The sequence below is a fragment of the Siniperca chuatsi genome, linkage group LG11, assembly GCF_020085105.1.
Source record: "Siniperca chuatsi isolate FFG_IHB_CAS linkage group LG11, ASM2008510v1, whole genome shotgun sequence".
Taxonomy (NCBI): domain Eukaryota; kingdom Metazoa; phylum Chordata; class Actinopteri; order Centrarchiformes; family Sinipercidae; genus Siniperca; species Siniperca chuatsi.
This window is the reverse complement of record NC_058052.1, coordinates 20,832,303-20,851,419: the sequence shown is the minus strand read 5'-3', so window position 1 is coordinate 20,851,419 and position 19,117 is coordinate 20,832,303. Positions and strand designations below refer to the sequence as shown.

The following is a 19,117-nucleotide window of genomic DNA, read 5'->3' as shown; positions in this document are numbered from 1 at the left end:
ACCTAAAAATGATCACGTTTGATTATTATTTTGATTTAAAAATAATTACCATTGCATTGGGAGCCAAGACTGACAGGAGCCTCAACATTGTAATATGACACAGTGAGTGGGGCTGGGCCTGATTCAGCTTTTACTGTCAGACAAGCCCAGCCCTTCAGGTCCCAAACAGGTTGCATTACACACTTGGGTAGGGCTTTTATCTGGTATTCACACCACACCCTCTGACACTCTTTTGTGCGCAAAAACGCACACGACGGTATATAATCGGACGGACTACACCGCGTTTACACTGCTTGTCCTTCTCTCTAATCCCGCTCCACGCACTCTAATCGTCGGTCATGTTTCGCTGTGGGATCGCCTACCCCCGATGCAGGTGGATCGTGCCCCTGCTGCTGCTCTTCGCCATTGTTTTTGACATTATCGCCATCGCCGCTACCTCGGGATGGGTCGAAGACGAGGACGCCAAGTCTCACTACGCCAGTATGTGGAACCAGTGCCGAGGCAGGAATAACGAGTGGAACTGCAAGTCGCTCATGGAGTTCTGTAAGTGTCAGTTCATTACATGAAATACGTCCGAGCCAATAAGACTAGAGCGAATTTGTGAAAATAGAAAGACATGACTTAATACAGCCAATAACATTCACGTCTCGCTGGGGTGTAAAATTCAACGTTCACATATTGTAACTTGAAGGACTCGACCTCTGTCAGCAACAAAAAAACTCCAGGCTGAGAGGGGGAGGGAGGACTGCAACACTCAACACTGAAGTTTGGTCTTCGCTGACGCATAATTTCCAGCCTGTTTAAATACAGGAGAAAGTAGAGAGGGTTCATGCAGGTGCTGTAAAGTTAAGTTAACTTTGAATTTTCTACGCTATAGGACACATATTTCTTGTTTTCTGACTCTTTATTAATCAAGTTTATTATTATGTGTAGCCCAAGACATCACTGTTTCCAAGAAGGAAAAACTGGAGAAAAAAACGAAGAAACCCTCAAAGAAGCATGCCATTCAAAGAGCGATGCCTCTATCTCATATGACCTATTGTGCAATAAGGTGTAACAAGACAATTAAATATAATAAAACTGTAACATTTGTAAGAAACTCAAAACACAAGAAGTTTAAAATGCAGAGATTGGATCATTCCTTTTTTTCCTTTTAATTTGACACCTGTCGGTACCTGTCAGAATACTTTGGTCCAGTTTAAAAAGTCTAAAAGCTCTGTAACCTGTGGCTTCTTCAAAAACCTCCTACTGCCAGAATATGCAGCACATTTTCTTCTTTAATGTAGAAAATGATTTCATATGAGCTGCAGGCCAGTTTCATATCAGAATGATTCAATGATACTCTGGATAAAATCTTATGAAACAGACAGTGGCAGTGCATTCACAGCCAGTAGAGCTCCATCCATTTTCTACAGACAAGAAAGCAGAAGATGTACGCTGCTACTGCAACAACTACTTCTGTCACTACTGACAATAATAACATCTGAGCTCTATGGGTACTTGTTAGGGAGTTGTTAGAGGAAAAGAGTTAAAACATGCTCACAGGGTGTGGTCTGTTTCAGCAACTTTTAAAACCACAAATACACAAAACTCCAGGCAGATTGTGAACAAAAGTTTGTGACCTACACTCCAGAAAAAGTGAATGAGAAGCAGATTTTAGGAAGGCTGTCAGACCCGTTTACACAAATATGGCTATTTATAGACACACCGTTAATGAGTTTTTCCTTCAGTGTAGTGGTCCAACCAAAGAGACACAAACTCACTATGACACACACACATACACTCTGAAAGGATGTTGAACAATAACTGTGAACAGGACAGACTTCTGTTCTCCCTCCCTCTCCCTTCCAAGGTTGTATTTGTGTCACTCCACACCGCCCCAGTCACCAACAAAGACAGTGTTGTTTCCCTTATCAGACTCTATGGAAGCTGCCTAGCGAAGCTAATGGCACGTAGCTCCATATTGTGATCTGCAAAACATATACATGTTCCCATGTGTAGACATGGGCAACATTAAAAACACATTTTCTATCCTTCTTATCAGTGATTTTGACAGGTTGCACACTCCTCATGCTGACATCATGTTGTCCTTCAAAACATTCACTTGTATCAAAAGTGGTTAAAGGTAAAAATGCTTCTGCAGAGTCCTTGATGACCCAAATATTCCGTCACATGTTAGGGTTTCTACTTATGGCTGCTAAGAACTCTACACTGTTTTAGGTCATTACTACATAACCATATCAAATCCCGACCTCAAGGCTGCTTTGAAGTGAGGCTTTGTTTAACCCCTAACAAGCTCTGATACACTTATCAAATTGACCTGATATGGTGCAGTGTAGGGCTGCAGCGGTTAGTTAATTAACTGATTAGATGATCAAAAGAAAATTAATCCACAAATATTTTGATAATCGATGAATTACTTAAGTTATTTTTCAAACAAAAATGGCTAAGATTTGATGGTTCCAGGTGCTCAAATGTGTTTCTTGGTCTTATATGATAGTACATTTAATTTTTGTTGGTCGGACAAAACAATAGTAATTTTCACTGTTTTCTGATTTTATTGATGAGTCAAGGACATAATCAGCAGATTAATCGATAATGAAAATATCATTAGTTGCAGCCCTAGTGCAATGCCCACTACATGACTGTCTCATCTAGATGTAAATTCCAAAACATATATTCTTTTTCTGTTTTTGTGATTCATTGTATGCAGGTGTTCCTGTGTATTAATGCTTAGACAATGGTTCGATGGGAACTTGCAGGAAAAAAAACTAATCGGTGACATTTTTCCTACGGGTGAAGTCCAGACCATCACTTTTTTCACTCCATCTTGGCTCAGTGACAGCAGCAGTAGAGAGGCCCAGTAGAGACAATTATGTGTGGGAACTAAAGATGCTAAAACACAAATGTTTTTATTTAGTTCTCATAATGTAAACTGTCATGAAGGCAGTGTCATAGATCCAGACTTTGAGTACTGAAAGAACAAGTTGCTGTTTTCTGGTCTCATTTGAAGTTTTAGATAATAGTTTTGTTCTTTGTCTGAACTGCTACTGTGTTGGTTGAGTTTCCTGTAGTCTCTGCAGGACTGAAGCGGTTAAACAAAAGATGGCCACAGCTGCCAGAAGACTGGCCGGATCTAGGATACATTTTTGCCCCGAGTTTCCTCTGAGCATTCTTCTGTCCCGGCTCTGGCCAAATACTTGTGGGGATCTGTTAGTGAACTGAAAACTGGGGAAACAAACATAACCAGCACAGCTTATGTGTGAATATTGGCATTGGCATCAGACCAAACAGACTCTCTGTCATGGTCTTTAGGCCGCTCCCCTTTACAGGAATAAACAAGTTTTCATGTTCTGCTGTGAGCATGTCATTGGTAAAACATATGAAAAGTAGATAATTATTGATATGAATCATTGCACAAGGGTAGGGTGAGATGACGATATGTACAATGAGACAAAAAGAAATTTGGCCGTACGAGTTTATAGCAAGGTTGCTTTAATCCCTTTTAATATTTCTGAGTTATGTCAGTTTGACAGCTTTATGGCAACATTTGATTTGTATATGATATATTCATCAGTGCGATGAAATACTTAAATTTAAATTGAATTGAATCAATTAACAATATAGTTGCCAAATAATTTTCTGTCGGTCGACTAAGCGTTGAATCGTTTCAGTTTTGAAAAGTACTGTAAACCATCATAGAAGAGTTTATCCATATCGCCCACTTTTGCATGAATGAACAAACGGTCACCACTCACTTTCTAGCACCTCTACCACTGAATTCCAGTCACATGATTGTAAACTGAAAGGGTTTTGTTTTTTACCAAGCTTGTAATTACCAAAGAAAAAAAAGCACTTTCTAAAGCATGAATTAAAACATTGCACCAAGAGCTGCTGGCTGAGCAGGTGTCCTATTAAAATCTTTTCAAGGAAAGTGCAGGGTGTTGAGATGATCCCTGCTGCCTGTATGAAAGAATTTTTCTAAGAAGTTGGATGAATATTATTCTTGACTGTAAGACCAGGGCTGGTCTGAATACAGGCTTTCAAACCCCCCTCCAGTTTTAGACACGCACACATTTGTCATGGCCAAGACTTTATGCAATGCATGTGGGAGAATCAAAGCAAGTTTGTGTCTAAGTGTGTATTAACTTGTGCAATTCAGAGGTGTGTTTTTAATGAAAAAGCCACATTTGAGAACATGTTCCATGTAGTTACAGTGTAAAAGCGTAGGAGTGAAGCCTCTTCTCTTATTTTCTTATTCCCGACCTTCAAGCAGAAACAAACACACAAGTATGAGGACACAACACAATAATGCCAAGCTGAAGTACACACATTACACATATACTTTAAGTATAGGAGAAGCACTCACAAAGGAACACACTCACTGAGGAAAGCAGAGCCTGAAACATCCGGGTGTGTAAGTGGACTGTTGCTAATGGTTTTAATAAAAAGACCAATGTTAGAAGAACATTTGGTAGCACCTGAAAGGACCTCACGAAATTGTATATGACAGCAACAATGAGTGCTCCTTCTTTCCTTTGTTTTGTGCATGAATACACACATTTTATCATGAAAAACATCTGTAAAGTGTATAGAAGCAATCCACCCGCTCACGTGTCCACATGCAGGTTGCTTAAAAGGAGTTCAAATCACTCTCTCTAGTTTATGAGCCCAAACACCCTTCCCAATAATTTTATCAACTTTGCTGAGTTAAAATCTTTAAATTCACCACAGCGCAGATGATGAATTATCACTGTGTCACCAAACCACAGAAAGCTGGAATGCTATTCTAATTATGTTGTTTTCATTTTCATGCTCCTTTGGGAACAACAACCTTATGCTTTAAACAGAAACAATCTGACTGAATATTCAGTAAGGCTGCATGATTCTTGTAGTGTAGCAAACTGATTTCTGCTGTTATATGATTGTTTTTAGCCATAACTATTATGTGGCGTTCGTGTTTTGTGGGGAGTCTTCCTGGATGGCTGATGTCATTCACATGCTATGTTGATGGACCAATCTGGAGGAGGGATAATTAACAAAAAACTATGATGGAAGTGACAGTTTTTCAAATTAGGGAGAGTTTTTGTGTGTTGGTGCCTGGCTTTGCTTGAGTTTACTCTGGTGTGATGATAATAATTTGTATTCTAATACACAGAATCGTAGGGTAACAATATGAAATCATGATGATGTTCAGTTGGTTTTATTTCCTGCATCTTCATCAGTTTGCACACAAAAACATTTTCAAACATCAGTATATCACTATTTGAATGTGTTTCTTTTGTTACTCTTTGTATCTTGAGCTATGGATAAGATGCTCTCTCCCCTACACGAAAACTTCAAAACTGTAGTACATTATTAGGAGTGTGGGAGGAACCAGTCGAACTCGTCTGGTGTGTGCATGATGAGAGGAATACCTCAGGCTGAGGCGGGTACCTGAACACACACACACACACACACACTTATGAATAATTTAGGGTGTTGTCTGATCCAGTAACAGTGAATTGGGTGTGACAGGTGTTGAAAATCCACACAGTGTGTTTGGCTGTAGTCTTACCATTTAGAAATGGATTATCTGCATTGCTTGTTTGAACAATCATCATTTTGTATGTTGAAATTTGACCTGCATGTTGACATAAAGCTTAATGCATAGGCAGGTTTTTATTTTAATACTAGAGGGCTTGTGAAACCTGTTCAGAACACAATGAACACTTTAAAAAAATGTTTTTAACAGAGATTGTTATACACAGTAAAAGCTTCTCTACATACAGCAGCAGCTTCCCCACTGAAACACATTTTATCTAATTTTTTTGTCTCATATGACGGTTTGTACAAAGAGTGGAGTACACTTAAAATCTGTCAAGCATTTCATAAGGTTTTTGGCTCAAACATCTATAACCACACATGATAGGACTTGCCTGTTTTAGACTGTATCAGTGCTCCAAGTTCCTTTTTATAATTGTAGTCGCCATGGCTGCTGAATGTCACAGAGTGACAAAGAAAGCCCAAGTGTTGTGAAGGGTGGGTGTGTGTGTGTGTGTGTGTGTGTGTGTGTGTAGACAGCTTGTCTCCCTCTCTCTCTATTAGCTTGAATCTCACTAACCTTGTGGAATGTGCCGTCATGTGTTAACACTGTTAGTGGTGAGAGGGAGCTCTCTAGAGCTGCAACAATGACTGAAGACACATTGCACAACACATAACTCCATTTATTTCCAGAGACAAAGCTAAAAAAAAAAACTGCATACCTAAATTTACTAACAACCTACATATTAAAAAACAAATGTATTAGTAATGCACTGACCCTAAAAGCATCTTTGATTTCCTTTTTATAGACTTTCTGTAAAATAATGTTGCATTTGCATCTTTACCACAAAGATCACTGTTCTTTACTGTCTTGTCAGATGTTAATTTCTAGCATCTTTTTAGGAGAATATTAACTGTAAATACAAATACTACCCGAAAAACAAAAGTACAAAAGCCTGCGAAGCACCCACTGCAGCTTTGAGCGCACAATAATAACTGAAGGAGACTCAGATGAGCATATCAACATTTTTAATCACCTCGGCCACCTTCTTTCATCTGGATAATGGTGGCAGGACAGTCAGAGAACAATGTTCAGAGGGACATTAGTAAGAAAATAACCTGAAACTATAAATGTGTGTGTGTGTGTGTGTGTGTTATCACGAGACAATATTATGACTTTTCAGGTTTTTCCAAGTATTTCTGTTTGCTTGCATGTAACTAATCTGTAAGTGTGTTTGTGTTGGACTCCAGCTTGGGCCCAGGCAGTGGCTGCTCTGATGATCATCGGCCTCCTCATCCTCATCATCGCCTTCATCATCTCCCTTGTGGCTCTGTGCTGCACGCTCAACATCACTCTTCTGCCCCTCATAGGAGTGCTGTTGATCATTGTTGGTAAGATACACACACACACACACACACACACACACACACTCACACACACACACGCTGACACACACAAACGCATAAACACACATTTAAACAAACATTTCGGCAAGTATGACTACTAAGCCATTTGGAAATTAATTAGTAATGTTTCCCCTGTTTCAGTTGTACTTCATGAGAAAATGAAATTCGATGTTACTACACAAAGAACAACACTCAACCACAAATAAGATTAACTGATAACAAAGATGCCTCGGGTCTTACAGGCACAATGTATGATATTCAGAGAACGTGTTTATGCTTGCATGTGTAGCCTTTTAAAGGGTTTGGCAATTCAACTGCAATTTTAGGGAACAGCCTCAGGTCAATGCCTGGTTGGATTAAAGAGTCAGTTTACAAATCATAAAAAAACAAACATATTTTCTCACTTAACACCAGTGGTATTAAGCTACGGTTTTGAGATACGACTGCCTCTGAGTCTTAAGACTTCAGCCCTTGCTGTGGACAGTTTTCACTTGGACTACTCTTTATTGAAGAAATAGTCCCTTCACAGCAAGGTCTGTGAATTACAATGAGTGGTCAGGACATTGATTCCAGATATACATATTGTTTTCTACAAAAACCTTTTTTCATTGAACAGAAGAAGCCAAAGTTTTCACATGTTAAATGTTGTTTAAACACAAGCAGTCGTGCAAGAAGTTCACCTAAATAAAATAGTCTAAAATTGACATAATTATGATTTAAATCAGTAATATCTGATTATAGAATAAGTAAACAAGCCTATGAATCTGACTAGGCATTTGATGCCAACTTTCTCAACTTACTTGTTGCTACATACACATTTTGATAGTTTCAATACCCAGTCATAGTGTCAAATGTGAATTTCATGATTATTATATTATTTTGTGATTTGTTGAACCTAACCATTAAATGTATTGATTTTGAAGACCATGTGGAAGGTAGTTTTTTTGCTGATCATGGTCCAGCTGAAAAAAATCCAGATTGTCATTACTTTTGACAATTAAAGACTAAAAGCCATTGGAAGTTCCTTTAGATTAGGGTTTACTGTCTTGGGAATGTCTGTGTGGAAGTTTTAACAGACTCAGAGGGAGTATGACGCATCAAGGTCAGGCAGAGAGGCAAAGGTTAACGGTGTGTGTAAGAGCAGAGGAGTGAAAGTGGAAGCCAGAACATGTCATGTTTTCTTTAGAATGGATAGATTTTAAGTGGAAGTGATAAAGGGAATAAAACCTAACCTGAATCTCAAAGACAAAGGGTGAACACGATGATGTGTGCAGCTAAAAAGGAGAGAGTGAGAAAGGGAGTGGAGGAAGCTGAAAGTGAGTTAGACTTTCGCTACAGGAGGAGGGAAGGGCAAGGCTTTAATGTTACGTTACCATGGGAACAGCTTGTTTAGTTTGTCTATCTGTCTGACTCACCCCACACAGAGTCTGAGAACATGGGACAGAGCCAGACACAAACACACAGTCATAGAGCTTTACACTGCCAAACTGACAGGTCAAACAGCCAGTCACAATTCACAGCTACTGTGATGTCTGCTTTAGAGGGAGTTGAATGTAGTTTGCATTGGCGTCACACTGCTGTAGCTACAGAGAAAATTGGCACTTGTCCTCAACAGGTGGCACAAAATAACTCTTGTATCAGTCAGAGTCTTGGAAGAGAAAGATTAGAAAAGAATGAGATTCCACCAAACTGTACTGTAATCCCTCTGTAGTGCTTTCATCTCACCAGCACAACAATTATAATTATAATAATTAAATAATACCCGTGTCTTTGATCTGTGGATCATATGAATCATCCAAGATCACTGTACCACACTTATTGATGTAATCTGATGGTCACTTTGTGCTTACTAATTTGATGAAGGTACAGTGCAAAATGTGCCATAACACAGAGTGATGAAAAGCATCTTCTTACTCCTTCTTAGCCCTTTAACATCCATTTCCCTTTATTTCTCCTTAATTATCTTTAAAGGGAACCTATTCCCCACTATTTGACAGTATCACATACAGTATATTCTGTATGGGCTTGTTCCAGCTCTTCATTGAAGCTATATGATGTGTTTACATTCAAACCCAAGACTCAATGTTGATATCTTGCACATCTTTTAATACTTATTATTATAATTATTTCAAAAATCATTTTTTTTCAAACATAATAGGTATCTTTGAAAAATCTCCACTAGAATTTTAAAATAAAGTGATGTGCAAACTTTGGCTGCACAGTTTGTAATGACTGACCTACGGTTAAATAAAATATTCTGGTGTTATGCTTTTCAGCTACTTAGTCACATGGAGATGTCTATTATTCAGTATGTCAGTGCTGTTTGGCAACAATCCCTCAAAATTCGGGAGTCAAAACGGCCCATGAACGCTGCAGAATATTTGCGGTGATAGATATCTCTCTAAGGCATCTCCGCAAGTAGCTTTTTATACCATACTGACATGAACTATTATATATAAACAACAAATATTATAAAGAGTACGGTCTAGACCTGCTCTATAGAAAAAGCGCAATGAGATAACTTCTGTTATGAATTGCCGCTATATAAATACAATTTTATTGAATTGAACTGAAAGCAATGGCTGGAGGAAAGGAAAATGCACTCAGCATGGTCTTAACCCCTATGTTATGCATTGGAAAGTAGTGAGCAGTTATGTGAAATATTTGGAGCAAATGGGCTATAACAAAGTCAATATGACCCTTTAACTCCTGCCGGGTCACTAGTGACATCATACTCCTGACCTCACAGGGCGAATAAGCTGATAAAATTCTTTGAGTAAAATTCAGAAATTGTCAGGGTGTTTCAGATTCAATCAAACCTGCCCTCTGTGATTAATAGATGAATAGTTTGTGTTGGAATAAAGTATCACACCTGACTCACTGCCTGCCCTGCCTTTGCTTGAGGGCGTAAAGGGCAACACAGCATACATTTTCAATGATTGTCAGAAAAGTGCATCACAGGACAAATCAGTGTCACACCTTTCTGGAGAATAAGTCTGGAAATTCTGACAGGTAACCATCAGTGCCAGCCCTGTGTTTCAGGGACAGATGTGATCGCTGTCTGCAAACACTGACTCACCTCTATCTCACAGATGTTGACATGTTGATGTAACTCTTACACACTCATGATATTTTCCACATTCTGCTGTTAGTGTCAGTGTAGTCTATTTGTCCAACTGGCTGCATGACTGTTGTACAGTTTTTCTGCTTCCTTGTTTTGTCCAATTTTGGATTTTCATTTTATTGCTGTTGTGTTGTAATTTTGATCATTTAAAGGCCCTAAAAAGCTATTTTCAGCTCCTAAGTGTGAGCGATGGGTTTCTACATGAACACAAATCTTGTGAGTGAAAACAGTTTTGAGCACCAATCAGGATTTAGCTTATAAATCAAATTCTGATGACGAGTTGTCGGGTTGTTTGCTTATGGCTGTTTTCCACTGTCATTCAAATCTGACCAAACCTCGCCCCCACACAGCCCTGATGAAAGCATGGAGCTTTTGAGTGTTAAATTCTTAATAATTCTTAATGAATAATAGTTTTTAGCATGTGGATGGCTGCTGCAACTTAATGAATGCAAAGGAAAAAAATGTGTGTTGTACTTACAACTCCCATTTTCCTAGCTTTCTGAGCTGTACATAGAAGTGTGTTACTAAAGATATTTATTTTATACAACAGTTCTACAAGTGCCATTTATTAGTCAACAGTAATAAGCATCAACGGATTATGCTTGGCTGATGTCATATGAGCACACCTGGAGGTTTACGCTGAAGTATCAAGGCTTCGTTCCTTCCCTTCATCCTCTTCTGACAACCATTCATAATTTAATTCAAATGTTATTTGTGGAAATATGTACATCTTTGCGGTGCAATGTTTGTTACAATCTAAGAGCCTAACGGCCATTGTTAGTTTGTTTAACAATTATTAGAACGCCTGTAAAGCAGAGTGATACATATAGTTAAAAGTCCCAGTGCTGTTGTACCCTATATCAGCCTCTTGTCCAATCAGATTACTTGGTTGGAGCTGTTGGATAAAAACTCTTTTCACCTCTCTCTCTCTGCAGTGATCCTCCAGATCATCGCTCTGATCATCTACCCCGTCAAATTCAACGAGCTGATCTTCGAGGGCCACTATTACTACACCTGGGCCTATGGCTTCGGCTGGGGCGCCACCATCCTCTGCATCGGCTGTGCCATCCTCTTCTGCTGCCTGCCAAGTTATGAGGATGAGCTGACCGGCCTGGCCAAGACCAAATATCTCTATTCCTCTACTTAAAGACAAAACCTGCACACCCACCCAATTACAGCCATTTCCACTTTTCACTCTGGGCTTGATCTGTGCTGGCCATTGAACATTTTTACACTGTCCCATTTCACCAAAGATCCACGATGGCTCAGTTCAGATAAATTTGGTTCAGCAGTGGAAAATCCCTGAAGTTAGAAGCAAGGGGATGATTCTTACTGGAAGTGGACTGTGATAGGATGTCGCATCTGCTTTAATGAACAGACCTCTATTTTAGATTAAGTCACCATCATAAATTTTTTTTTGTTTTTTCACATTCTGCATTTTAGTGAAATATACAGTTTTCCTCATTTTATCTGTACTTTTTACCTGTAATTCCTAATACAAGATCACTGAAGTGCACTTAACCTAAGGGATGTAATTATGTGTAAAGCATAGCTTTAGCCTGATTTATTTTTGATCTCCTAAAACCCTGTTAGAAGTTTCCAATTCACACTAAAATATTTGCAAAGGAATCATTAATCAGAATTTGGTTTTGTCCCATGTGTTATAGTTTGTTTTTCTCAGTTCTTTAATGTGTCTTTTTTCTGTATGTTGCTGTGCATATGGTAAGAAGAAGCAAAGGCTTGGACTAAGAAGCTGAATGTAATCTATCTACATATGGAAATGTACATGTAGTTTAACAGTCATGTGTTTGCACCTTTTTATGCATTTTATTTTAATAATTCTTATCTGATGTTTGTCTCCAGAATTTTTTATTCTTATTTACTTATTACCCAAGGGATATAACTGAGGAAGTTTGCTGTGCTGTCTTTGTATCTGTTCTGAACACTACTAATAATACACTTTGTGAGTAGACACAGCAGTGTGATTGTTGAATGACTTGGCTCTAGTTATTGCTTCTCTGTCACTCTAAACTGGAAGCAAATTAAGATGATTTTCTATTGAGCTTGATAATGAATCTGCCTCATGCAAATTTAGAAAACATAGTCTTATGCAGACATTTTCTTGAGTACTTTTTCACACTTTGATCCAGACTTTTTATAATACTTACTTCAAGAGAACCATTATTTTACAATCTGTGGCTGAAATGGCAAGAATATCAAGACGTCTACATCAATCTTCTGTAGAAATTCTACTCTCAATTTTTCAAACAGTCCAAACTCATGTGAGCTACCTTGTTTAACAATGTCACATGTCATCATTTTGGTTTAAAGGGAACAATGAACTCAGAAGCTCATTCTGTGTTTTTCATGTCTTGTTGCCTCAAAGTAGTGCATTTAGAGAGAAGACTAAACTATTTTTCACTTGAGTTCTTTGAAAGATTAAAATATTTTTTCAGTCACAGAAAGATGACTAATCATGTATTTTCCAAAAGCCTTCATATGTTTTGATAATGCTCCTTTGGCTAACCATCTGCTGGTTTGATGAGACACTGAGACCAAGGTGTACAATCTTCTGACATACTGATGTGTAAAACTTGTGCCTTATCTTCTTCAGTGTTGAGTTGTAAAATCCTTGACTGTTCTATCAAACTGGTCAGTCTGATTTTACTGACTCTCACTTTAATCTCAGTCATCAGTAACATGGCTGCTCATGCCAAGACCAAATTCATGCCCAAACAAGACAAGTTATTTTGTTTTATTACATGAAAGAGTTCTGAGGAAAGATCATTTGTGACTGTTGAATGAAAAGAGATTTGACGATTGACCTTAGATTAGTAGTCAAAGACCACAACCCAACTTCTGCTTGTAGCTTGGAGTCATTCAAGTTGTTTATGCAGCAAATTGCTAGATTTTAGAATTTGATAGAAGTTTTAACTGAGAATGAGGACAGATTCAGGCAGGTTTACACTTGAAGAAACTCTGCCTGGATGTCTTGAAGGTGAGTTGAAAAACATGTTTTTACTTACGGCCATGTATTTCAGTCATTATTTGTCACTATATGGGTATATACTGTACTATCGAGAATGTCTTATTAATTCATCCACTTTCGGAAATCACCCAGCTGTTCTTCTGTAGTATGAATCAATTATTTTTGGTAGTCTGTATTTTTATGCAATAAAGAGTTTCTTTTTTGAAGCGGTTACATTTTCTGACTAATATTTTACAATGCAGCGGCCATGTTTATGTTTGGAGGAATAAAGAAGAACAAGAAGCTGGAGGAAAAAAATATTAGAAGGAGGAAAAAAGGATAAAGGGAAAGAAGGGATTTTTCATTTCATCGTTTGTGTACATATACTGTACAATTTGTAAAATGTTTCATAATCCTGTCTCGACTTTGCAGTGGGCAATAAAGATGATCACATTTCTCAAAGGCCACTGCAGACGAACTGATCCAAATCTATATGCAAGCTTGAACTTTTTATTTACAATGTCAGTGAGGTCGAGCTGAAAAATCCAGTCGCAGCCTGTATGTTAATTCCCATCTCAGTGTTCATAGTCATTCTCATGTGGGGTTGTCACCATACACAAAAATGCAGGCACATGGAGGAACATAGCTGATAAGCAACAACCAGGTCCACAGACATGAGTCATGAATTATGACATGCACACACCCAGAGAGCCGCACCCTGGGACAAGCCAGTGAGAATTAGACTTTGCTCGGCATGTCCTGACAGCTCTGGTTTTTCTGTGAAAGGGGTGGAGAGAAAAGAGTGCGTAGGGGACGCGAAAGAGAGAGAGAGAGAAAATGACATGAGGGTGAGAAATACAGTGTGAGGGAGAGGAGGACAGACAGTAAGGGAATGTAAATGAAAGATTGTGGGAAGGAGAGAGAGTAAGACACTAAAGCAGGAACTGTACTTTTTCTCAATTGCACATGTTTTGTTCTCTATACAGATTGACATGTTCAAGCATGAAGCACCTCTAGCAACTACAGGTATATTGTTAATATTTCCCTCGACTAGAGACTTGGTGAGCCAGAAGAAAATCCCCAACCTATCAGGAAATATTCTGCTAAACCAGTTAAGCGCAGATCACTCATAATCCTTGAGTAATCCTTAACATGAGTTTTTACATTATATGTCACCAAGCTGTTTACAGGGCTACAAAAATGGAACTTGATATTACATTTACAGTCCACTTAATAGCAGTGGTGGAAGAAGTATTCAGGTACTTTACTTATGTAAAAGTACCGATACAACAATCTAAAAGTAAAAGTCCTGTGTTCAAAATCCCACTTAAGTAAAAATACAGAAGTATTATCAGCTAAATGTACTTAAAGTATAAAAAGTAATCATTCTGCCAATAAATGACCCATGTGACTGATACATTATTATGACACTATTAGTATTGTGCTAATACTGATGCATCAATGCATAAGTAGCATTTTACTGTTGTAGTTGGCTGAGGTTGGGTAGTTTAGTCCTGGGGTTCCCCTCCAAATGGTCACAAAATAGACTGTGAGATGATTAATGAGGTAAGGCAAAAGGAAAAAATTAAGTCATGCAACACAAATTTATATTTTAACTGTTCTCTAATCTTTGCTTTCTTTGTGAAATATTGATCTTCTTCTTCTTTTCCTTTCGGCTGTTCCCTTTCAGGGGTCGCCACAGCGAATCATGTGCCTCCATCTAACCCTGTCCTCTGCATCCTCTTCACTCACACCAATTAACTTCATGTCCTCTCCCACTACACCCATAAATCTCCTCTTTGGTCTTCCTCTAGACCTCCTGCCTGGCAGCTCCAACCTCAGCATCCTTCTACCAATATATTCACAGTCTCTCCTCTGAACATGTCCAAACCACCTCAATCTGGCCTCTCTGACTTTATCTCCGAAACATCTAACATGAGCTGTCCCTCTGATGTACTCATTCCTGATCCTGTCCATCCTCGTCACTCCCAAAGAGAACCTCAACATCTTAAGCTTGTCTTTTCTTCAGTGCCACTTTCTCTAAGCTGTACAACATCGCTGGTCTCACCACCGTCTTGAATACCTTTCCTTTCATTCTTGCTGATCCTCTTTTATCACACAACCCACCTGACACTTTTCTCCACCCGTTCCAACCTGCTTGCACTTGCCTCTTCTTCCTGCATCTTCTTCACCTCTGCTCCCTGTAACCTCACCGTTCCACCTGGGTCCCTCTCATTGACACACATGTATTCTGTCTTACTTCTACTTTACTTTCTACTTTACTTCTACTAAGCTTCATTCCTCTGTTTTCCAGAGCAGTTTTCTAGAGATCTACTCTCTAGAAAACTGCTCTAGAGTAGATCTCTCTAGATTTTCCTCCACCTGCTCCCTGCTCTCACTACAAATCACAATGTCATCTGCAAACATCATAGTCCATGGAGATTCCTGTCTAACCTCATCTGTCAGCCTGTCCATCACCAGAGCAAACAAGAAGGGGCTCAGAGCCGATCCTTGATGCAGACCCACCTCCACCTTGAACTCCTCTGTCACACCTACAGCACACCTCACCACGTGTGTCATAGGGACCAACTACCTTTCCACTCTTCATCCTCTTCAACGTCCTCCTCACTTCACTCTTGCTAATCTTTGCTACTTCCTGCTCCACACCAGTCACTTCTTCTACTCTTCGTTCCCTTTCATTTTCCTCATTCATCAACTCTTCAAAGTACTCCTTCCATCTTCCCATCACACTCCTGGCACCTGTCAATACATTTCCATCCTTATCTTTAATCACCCTAACCTGCTGCACATCCTTCCCATCTCTGTCTCTTTGTCTGGCCAACCTGTACAAATCCACCTCTCCCTCTTTAGTGTCCAACCTAGCATACAAGTCCTCATATGCTCTTTGTTTGGCCTTTGCCACCTCTACCTTTACCTTACGCTGCATCTCCCTGTAGTCCAGTCTACTCTCTTGAGTCCTCTCAGTGTCCCACTTCTTCTTAGCTAACCTCGTTCTCTGTATACACTCCTGCACTTCCTCGTTCCACCACCAAGTCTCCTTGTCCACTTTCCTCTTTCCAGATGACACACCGAGTACCCTCCTACCTGTCTCCCTGATCACAGTAGCTGTAGTGGTCCAGTCATCTGGGAGCACTTCCTGACCACCCAGAGTCTGTCTCAGCTCCTCCCTGAAAACTACACGACATTCTTCCTTTTTCAACTTCCACCACTTTGTCCTCTGCTCTGCCTTTGTCCTCTTCATCTTCCTCACCACCAGAGTCATTTTACACACTACCATCCTGTGTTGTCTGGCTACACTATCCCCTACCACTACTTTACAGTCACTGGTCTCTTTCAGATTACAACGTCTACACAAGATGTAGTCCACCTGAGTGCTTCTACCTCCGCTCTTATATGTCACCCTATGTTCCTGCCTCTTCTGGAAGAAAGTGTTCACTACAGCCATTTCCATCCTCTTTGCAAAGTCTACCACCATCTGTCCTTCTGCATTCCTGTCCTGAAGACCAAACCTGCCCATCACATTCTCATCACCTCTGTTCCCTTCGCCTACATGCCCATTGAAATCTGCACCAATAACCCCTCTCTCACCTCTGGGGATGCTCTGCATCACTTCATCTAACTCACTCCAGAATTTCTCCTTCTCTTCTAACTCACATCCTACCTGTGGGGCATAACCACTCACAACATTGAACATCACCACTTCAATTTCCAGCTTCAGACTCATCAACCTGTCTGATACTCTTTTCACCTCTAGAACATTCCTCACAAACTCCTCTTTCAGGATAACTCCTACTCCGTTTCTCTTCCTATCTGACCCATGGTAGAACAACTTGAACCCTGCTCCTAAGCTTCTAGCCTTGCTACCTTTCCACCTGGTCTCCTGGACACACAGTATGTCCACCTTCCTTCTCTGCATCATGTCAATAAACTCTCTAGCCTTCCCTGTCATAGTCCCAACATTCAAAGTCCCTACTGTCAGTCCTACATTCTTAGATTTCCTCTTCTCTCTCTGCCTACGAACACACCTTCCTCCTCTCCTTCTTCGTCTTTGACCAACAGTAGTCCAATTTCCACCGGTACCCTGTACGTCAACAGCACCGGTGGCGGTCGTTGTTGACCCGGGCCCCGACCGATCCGGTATGGAGGTCATTCTCACGATTCGCATTTTTAATTTGGCATGTGTTTTACGTCGGATGCCCTTCCTGACACAACCCTCTGCATTTATCCAGACTTGGGACTGGCACACAAAGACACTGGCTTGTGCCCCCTTGCGGTTGCATTTCTTTGTGAAATATTGATAATTTTACCTATTTGGGTCTCAAACAGTTATTTAAATGAAACCATTTGGTGGAACTGCTAACAGTGTATAGACATCTGAAACATAACAAGGGGCACCAACTAGATACTATTTTTTTGTAAGGGGTCACAAGCCAAACTATTGGGAACCACTAGTTTAATCTTTAACAATGTATTTTATTTTATCTCTCTCTCATCTGTTTTTTAATGTCAAATCTTAATTACAAAAGTATCTAATAACTACAGCTGTCAGATAAATGTAGTACAGTAGAAGTAAAAAGTGGCATAACATGGATATACTCAAGTAAAGTACAATTACATAAAAAGCTGTACAGTACTTGAGTAAATGTACTTAGTTACTTTCCACAGCTGCTTCATAGTATATCGATCTCTATCTTGAGGTAGTCATCATTGACTTGTCTACTGACATTTTTCCACCAGTATGTATCAAGTAGTAGTGTTGAAGGAAATATCAGAGTGAAATTTAGCTTTCCAGTTTCAGATTAGCTAACTAAATATTTGGAGAAGGGTGGGATGATGACTTCCACTACAAAATGATTTCCCTATTTTTTTTTAAATGATTATTTGGTGCATAGTTGTAAATTTTTATATATACACTTTCAAGACAAGTCAAGTTAATGTTCGATAGATTTGTGGACGGAGCAGACTGTAATACCACACCTCAGTTGGCTGGGATTATCTGTTGTGCTGACAGATAATATACTGTTTAGCAACATAAAACAGAAAGATAACCACATTGTTATGTTTGGTGAAAATAGCACTGATTCAAGTATTCAGCCATTTTTCTTTCATGTACTCTTATTGTGAAGATATCAGAAATGTCCATCATGCGCATCCTGTTTGCCACCTCAATATGACAGTGTGGTCTTTTCTGTCTTGTGTTTGACTAGGTCAGTGAGTGCTTTCCATTTGTGTGTGTTTCTACGTGAATGCCACTAGAGGTCAGGCTTGATCAGTAAATCAGCTTCTCTGGCTCTGCCATCTTCCACCTGCCCTACATTACTTTCTCTCTCCAGGTTAACTTGAACTTTTAGAGGTTTCTGTCAAGTAATTGCCCAAAAAAAGAGATATATGACAATCAAACAATGCAAAGTTAATGTCAGCCTGTACCCCTACTCAAAGCTGTGTTAAGTGATTTTCAGTGGGGGTGGGTTTCGATCCGCCTCCAAGGTGCTTTCCACTGAGAAGAAGAGCCCGACGAAGATTGAGATGTTCCCCTTCACAGTTCTCCTCAGGGTTCTCCCCGCTGTTCTGCCACCTCATACCAGGATGGGGCCCCGAGGCTTTTGGGGCTCTGATGGAATGATCTGGGTTCAGAAGTCACTCTGAGGGACTGGCCACACTGTCAGAACACAAGAGACGTATGACTCGGGAGGACATATATAGGTATGCAATATGAGGCTTATAGATTAATGTTAAGTACCTGGGTTACCAGTAGACAGTAAATGGCCAACATGTTTGTGATTATCATAAATTTGAGTTGTACTGTGCCTTTTTTAAATAGAGGAGGGGGCTCTGCTGTGCTGCTATATGCCAACATGCAATACTGTTTATTAAAATGTCTGTTTAAATAGTTAATGTTTATTAAAAACTTATAAGGTAGACTACAGCAATTTATCAAGAGCGTAGACATTTATTTTGGGATATTTTGATGCCTTGATTTGATGCTACACAGTCAAGAGAGAAACAGGATACACTGAGGGAGGATAGAAGAAGACATGTGACAAAGGGCCCATGCTGGATTCAACCACAGTTAC

At 39.6% G+C, this 19,117-nt stretch overlaps 1 protein-coding gene across 1 annotated transcript; it reads left to right on the top strand.

Moving 5' to 3' along the window:
• The first annotated feature begins 154 nt into the window (after window positions 1-154).
• Window positions 155-13,249, top strand: LOC122884042 (p53 apoptosis effector related to pmp22). Its single transcript, XM_044213358.1, has 3 exons — window positions 155-543; window positions 6,775-6,915; window positions 10,990-13,249. Exons 1-3 carry the CDS (start codon window positions 339-341, stop codon window positions 11,199-11,201), a joined length of 558 nt encoding a protein of 185 aa, XP_044069293.1. The 5' UTR covers window positions 155-338; the 3' UTR covers window positions 11,202-13,249.
• The last annotated feature ends 5,868 nt before the right edge of the window (window positions 13,250-19,117 follow it).